Source organism: Procambarus clarkii, chromosome 57 (assembly GCF_040958095.1).
Source record: "Procambarus clarkii isolate CNS0578487 chromosome 57, FALCON_Pclarkii_2.0, whole genome shotgun sequence".
NCBI lineage: Eukaryota > Metazoa > Arthropoda > Malacostraca > Decapoda > Cambaridae > Procambarus > Procambarus clarkii.
In genome coordinates, this window is record NC_091206.1 from 15,952,874 (window position 1) to 15,959,876 (window position 7,003).

Consider the following 7,003-nt stretch of genomic DNA (forward strand, 5'->3'; position numbering starts at 1 on the left):
GAGGCACAATCTCAGTGGGCCACACTCTTATAACACATGAAGAGGCACAGCTCCTTGGTCACATGTTATCTAGGGGGCGTTTAATGTTACGCGTGAGACATTTTAGTTCTAATGAAGATATGAAGTATTGAAGTGATTGATTGGGAGATTTCCCCGGGCCCGAGCACTCAAGTGCGTGTCAACAGCAGGGAGAGGGAGAAGGAAAGACAAGTGAGTATGGTGCAAATACTGCAGTGTTTGTGTAAACATGTATAAATAATTGAAATATGCGAGGAGGAGGAGAAAGAGGAGGAGGAGGATTAAAGCAGACAGGAATCCAATCGTGTGCATTAGGGTGGAGGAAAGGGTCGAACCACTTCCAGTCACGCCAAAAAAGTTATAGAGAATGGTTATATCACCATCTTTTACGAATGTCTAATTGAAAATTCGGTTATAACAGGTTGATTTGTTAGTTAATTTGATATCGTATTTATACAAGTTCTTTACGCATAGGGTGGAGTTCATTGTACACATTGTGAAGCCTAAGGGGTAGGATATGCACTGTACGAGCAAGGTGGATCCAACAGTATTCATACTGTACATTATAGGCATAGGAACGCACGATTCGGAACACAGGGCTGAAGTACGGACAGTGGGAACTCTGGGCCGAAGTAAGGACAGTGTGAAGCCTAAAGTGTACTTGGGTAGAGCTCAAGGTACGCCCACAGCTGAGCCCCGGGCTCCACACAGTCTGAAGCGTATGATACGCCTTGCGCTGTGCCCAGGGTACGACGTTCTGCCCAAGGATACGAGCAATTCTGGAGCAGAGGTACGCATCTGCCCCTGTGTCACAGTTAACGGGCTACCAGATACCGTCTGTACTTCTCAGGTGCTGGACCTACTGTGGAGTGACCCACAGAGCCAAGCTGGGTGTTGTCCCAACACCTTCAGGGGCGGCGGCAGCTACTTCGGGCCAGACATCACCCACGACTTCCTCAGGAAACATGGGTTCTCCCTCCTCATCCGCTCCCACGAGTGTAAGGTGGACGGCTACGAGTTTACTCACGACAGTACGGTAAGTAGTTCACCCTAATTCTTGAGGTCAATAACTTCCTACATTGAAAATAGGTCAATTGATGTATTTTGCACTGGCAACAATCTACAATGAATAAATCAGTGAAAGTAACATCACTTTTCCAGGACATTTCGATTAGTAATACATTTTAAGTCTTACCTAAAAATACGGAACATTTGTTTACTCTAAAGAAAACACATGGAGAGTATTTTCTTATGTTAATTAAAACTGTGGTTTACTAAAAAATATTTTGACGGTAATTTTTACCGGAAGATTTTAAAAAATTAATAAGTTGACAATTTGTGAAATTTTAATGACAATTTTTTCACTTCAGTTCACATTCCGTTTTGACGATCAAAAGGGTATTAAAATGTAATTATAAACATGATTATGCACATTGATTACACGTTTAATTACTTTATATAGACATGTTGCAGAGGCTTGCTTTCATCCGGGGCTTAGTTATTAATACCATTATATTAGATATTACATTAAAATATGACAGAGAGAGACAGAGACAGACGGACAAACGGAAGGATTGAAGGGATCTGACTGAATGATGGACAGGAGGGTGGACAGACAGACAGATTTATATGCATTTCACACTAAATTTCTAAATGAGTTATATGGATGGTGTCTCAATGAGTTTGGTATTTATATTATTTGCCCTCAGCCCATTGGTTGATCTTATGTTTAAGATCACAGCCCATTGGTTGATCTCATGAGATCTTTGTCTTCCTTCAGTGTCTCACCATCTTCTCCGCCTCCAACTACTATGACTCTGGCAGCAACAGAGGCGCCTACGTCAAGCTCCAGGGCCCCAACCTGGAGCCCCACTTCGTCCAGTACACCGCAGACACTAAGTGAGTTCCAGTCTGTGTGTACGACATGCTGGGAATTAGAATTGTTCAATATTTCTCCTGGCACCTGCCTTCCTAGTAGCTATTCTCCCTAACGAGGCAGCTCTCCTCGTTAGCTCAGGCCGCCTTTCGAGGAGCCCTATAAGCACTCCTCGCAGCACTAACAGTTTTCTGTATTTCTTAAAACTCATCATTTCAAACAGCACAGGTCATCTTTTTAATGCTCCTGATCTTCCTAATAGCACTGTGCTCCTATTTAACATCTCTATCCTTATTCCTATAAACCTTAGTCTTTCATAGTTCTTCCAATGCGTTTTTTAAAACAGCTCTCTCTGTAATAGCTCTGTCATCCTTCAAACTAGCAATAACAGTCTTCTTAATAAATAAATCTTCCTTAATAATAGCTCTTTCAGTCTGCATAATATGTTTATCATTCTTTATAATAGCGATGCCTTCCTGCCTAATAGCACTGTTCTACGTGCTATCCTACGCACTGTTCTACGTGCTGTCCTACGTGCTGTCCTACCCACTGTCCTACGTAGTGCCCTTAAATTTAAATTTTGCCCCGAGGAGCGAGTTTATTGGGCAGCGCCAATCATCTTGTGAGTGGACACACCGCCTCTAAAGAGCTTCCCAATACTGTATTCCCTCATTCATTACAACACTATCCGGCTTCCCGTTAGCAATGCCTTTATCTAGTCATATTGATTCACCTATTCACTCCCTTGCGCATTGAATAGCTAACTGGGCCGTGCGCTTGGCATCGGATCCCTAAATTCTATCTTACCAAATCAAAACAAACCCACTTGCTTAAGTAACCCTCTCTATTAGTTATCACCAGCGTCCTCTAATACTATTTTTCACTGCATTGAGTGAAATCAGATTTCAGATTTCACAACGATTTTATTTTGGTGATCTTTCGCTATCCACCTCACACGCAAACTCCTCTCACGTTCGGATAACTTTACCATCATCAGGTCACGTAAGCTGACGATCCGCGAGAATGTCGGGAGGATGGAGACGTCCGCCTTCAGGGAGTTACGAGGCCAAATCCTTGCCTCGAAATCGAGGCTCTTGGTGGCCTTCCAGCAGAAGGACAAGGACAAGATAGGTGAGTTTTAGATCTCTTCTAGACTAACCAAAGTGAAAAGAACCCTTTGGAATAGAATATGCATTATGGGTGGTTATAGATAGAAGCTGCCTCGCCTTCTGCAGTTACCTTTGTTCTTATGTTCTTATTATCTGCTAAAATTTAGCATAACAACACAAGAACATCACACTACCACTTACGGGGTATTCAGGCCCGTGCCATCTTTTGAGTGGCTCAATCTTCATCAATCAATCAATCGATCACAGTAAAAGTCATCTTGGTATCGTATTGTGCAGCCTTCCAGCACTTATGTTCTAATGAAGACATCCGCCCCCTTCTTCAGGCTACATCAGCGTCGGGGACTGGGTAGAGGTGATGGAGAAGGAGAGTCACCTCAACCTGCCGTGGCGGGTCTTGAGGGAGAAGCTGGTGTCCCTTCACCCCACCACGGGCCTCGTCGACTATCACAGCTCCTTCACCGACGAGCTCTTCAAGAAGGACCTTCCCATCATGGTGGGTAACCCCTTATCAAGGGTCCTCTTGATTTCAAAATAACCGCAAGAAATACAACAAAATTATATAAATTAAATAAAGGTCTAATAATTTATCGCCGGTTGTCAAAAGAAATACATGCATATGAGGAATTTATGCTGCATTATAAGTGAATTAGAACGGGTAAAATAAGTGTAATCCCGCCAAACACACACCGAAACTACGACGTTGGTACAACGTTCAAACAAGTTTTAACACCTCCTAACCAGTTATAACAACCAATATAGCAAGTTGTAACAACGTTCTAATACGTCATAAAAACGTTAAGCCAAGATGTAACAACTTTATTACAAGTTGTAACAAGCGGAAAATAGAGACAGGTTACGGTTTGTGTTTCCAGGGATAAGTGTAAAAACGCCTTTTTCTTGGCATTAAACAAATTATCTACATCTGCGTGGTTATATAATATGAATATTAATTGTGAACTGACCTACAATTATTCCTTCACTTCTGATGTTTATGCCGCGACGCAGAGCAGCCCCGTCACACTTCCATAGTTACCAGGGGCCAGATTCACGAAAGCACTTACGCAAGCACTTACGAACGTGTGCATCTTTCCTCAATCTTTGACGGCTTTGGTTACATTTACTAAACAGTTAGTGGGCTTCGAAGCACCAGGAGGCTGTTTATAACAATAACAACACTTGAATGGGAAGTTTTCATGCTTGTAAACTGTTTAATAAATGTAACCAAAGCCGCCAAAGATTGAGAAAAGATGTACAGGTTCTTAAGTGCTTGCGTAAGTGCTTTCGTGAATCTGGCCCGAGGATATTAAAGATGATTATTTGTACCTAATTACTTGTGAGTGTTACGTGAAGTCCAGCTGCTTCCTTACTTCCTGCGTCCTGAAGTCACCAAGGCGGGAGGAAGTCCACAGCGTGGCATATGATCCCACAGGGGGTAATGACCCAACCAGTCCTCACACTAGGCTGGTTAAAGCAGCAGCCTTCCTCCCCGGACGCAATCATCAATTTTAACATACTGTATATTAAAATTTGGTTTGTTCTCATATATAATAATTATTATTATACATACAAATTCTGTGCATAGTTAGGCATAGGTTAGATGTTTAGGTTCTGTTGACGATTATTTATATTTCAACCCGTTCTCACACTAGGCTGGTTAAAGCAGCGGCCGTCCGCCCTAGACGCAGTCATCAATATTAACATACTGTGTATTAAAATTTGATTTGTTCTCATATATAAATTAATATTCTTATACATAAAAATTGTATGTATAGTTTGACGTAGGTTAGGTTAGGTGTTTAGGTTCTGTTGGTAATTATTTGTATTTATAAGTTCGTAGATGAAGCATTTATAGAATTGTGGTTCGAACAGAGGACGTGAGCGAAGCACTTGTTCCGATAGTGTTCGGACGTCATCAGTTGTGAGTCGTGTGTAAACCGCTTTTCATTCATAAATAGGGGGTTTGGCGGCTGGATTGACGAGCTTGGATCTTTGTATGTAAGGAGGGGCTGAATGAACGTAGTCTGAGCTCTTAACCAGTAATCACTGAACGCTGCGTATTTCCACAGGGAGGACCGACCGTATTTGAAGCTCTGTACCGCCATAAGAACAGTCTAGAGACCATCTTCAGACTCATCGATAAGGACAATTCTGGTGAGATCCCTTTCTACCTGTGCTTTACCTCTGGCTCATTCCTGGTTCTTTCTTGACGGAGGCAGGCTTTCTTGACGGAATCAATCAACTGTTACCTATATTTGATATGCTGTATTTTATCAAATGTAACTATGTTAAGTGTCTTCTTGCACACGCCTTGCTATGTTTACTCAATCCAGGAAGTATTTAGATCGCCTCATTTCATTCTGCAAACACTCTTCTATGCATACTTGGCCCGTCAAAACCTGCTTAATTGGTTATGTTTACCAAGTCCTGTAAGCTCCGGGTTGGGTGTATTCGATCAAAGAAATATTTTGATATTTATACTCAGTCTTGCAATTAAATAATATATCTTTATTCTGTATAGACAAGTGCACTTAAGTCATCTCTTTTGCTTCTGTTACTTCTGCTGTTTGTTTAGAACATCTTTAATGTGCTGTTAAGTTTAATCCCCTTGTTTGTCCCCAGACTGTTTTGTTATTGTTTTAATAACTTATGTTCCGCTTCCTGAGTTATCCCGCTTCTCCTATTATTTACACCCCATGCCATTACCTGTTGTTTAAAGTCCTACACACTATTTCCTCCAACAAATTCGTAAAAGCTGCCACCACCTAGTCCCCAGAAACATGAACACCGTCCCTCACCTGCGTGGTGTCGTTGTCACTGCAAGAGTTCCAGTTACTCATGACTGGTGTTGCAGTCCTCATGCAACCCTTCACGTGCTGTTGGTTTGCAATAATCTCTCTCGCTTGTTGTAAACTCCTCACTTCAACTTCGACAATATAGTTTCCAACAAAGGGCTGATTCCATTTCCTGGCAATAAATTGTTCATTCTATCCGCTGTTACCCACCTTTGCTCCCAGGAAACATACTCTAATTCTATTTCATGCACCACTGGAGCAGAAAGTCCTATCCATGTATCGTATCTGTGAATCCCATACAACTTTGCATGGTATAATATCTCGAGGATATTATAGCATGTAAAATTGGACTCAATTCTAATGCATTTAATTAATTGCTGCACTTAATAAAATGAGGACAGTCTGTACATTATAGTACTCGACGTCCCAATGGCTTCCAATATTTTATGCAATGCTCCAGTACATGAGGTGTGATTGTGACTCGGCCTCTTCTCCCGTCGAAGTATGAAGTATGTGATCCAACCTCTCCTTTTGCAGGCTACATCAGCATGGATGAGTTTAGCGAGACGTGTGAGCTTCTGAGTCGCCACATCGACGTGCCCATCCCAAAACAGGAAATAGCCGACTTGGCGCGCTCCATCGACATCAACAAAGACGGATACATCGACTTCAACGAATTCTTGGAGTGTTTCCGCATCGTGGAGTCGAGTAAGAGGAGCATCGAGGACCTGGATGAGGAGGACGACGACGTCGACATCGAAGCTGTTGGGAATCAAAACGGGGACGCCATGGCCCCCACCCGGCCCGACCACACTATACCCCACACGCGAGCATAGGGACCTGTTGTATCAATAAAATAGAGAATTAAACGCTATCTTCCTTGAAACTAGTGTTTACCAACATCACTGCCGTGTTATCCAAGTTACTGGTCCTATGTGAATTAACATAGGGTCCTGTAGTACAGTGGTTTTCGCCTTCGATGTACAATCAAAAGACCCGGGTTCAATCTCAGGGTAGAAACCAAAGCTGTTGTGTACGTTTCCTTTCACCTGATCAGTAAATAGATAACCAGGAGTTAGGGAGCTATTGTGGCTTGCATCCTGGGGAAGGTCAGTAGTTGGTCTAAGGGAACCTCGACGAGCTAAAGTACATCCTGCCTCTCCACATCAATGGCAAATATCATTATT

The 7,003-nt window shown here is 42.4% G+C and overlaps 1 protein-coding gene across 1 annotated transcript in view; it reads left to right on the plus strand.

Moving 5' to 3' along the window:
• Positions 1–6,702, plus strand: part of LOC123745010 (serine/threonine-protein phosphatase with EF-hands 1) — a 104,688-nt gene extending 97,986 nt beyond the window's left edge. The window contains 6 exon segments of the mRNA XM_045725259.2: positions 869–1,054; positions 1,799–1,917; positions 2,892–3,025; positions 3,348–3,517; positions 5,091–5,175; positions 6,354–6,702. Coding sequence (XP_045581215.2) covers positions 869–1,054; positions 1,799–1,917; positions 2,892–3,025; positions 3,348–3,517; positions 5,091–5,175; positions 6,354–6,652 — 993 coding nt within the window. The 3' untranslated portion in view covers positions 6,653–6,702.
• Positions 6,703–7,003: the final 301 nt, after the last annotated feature.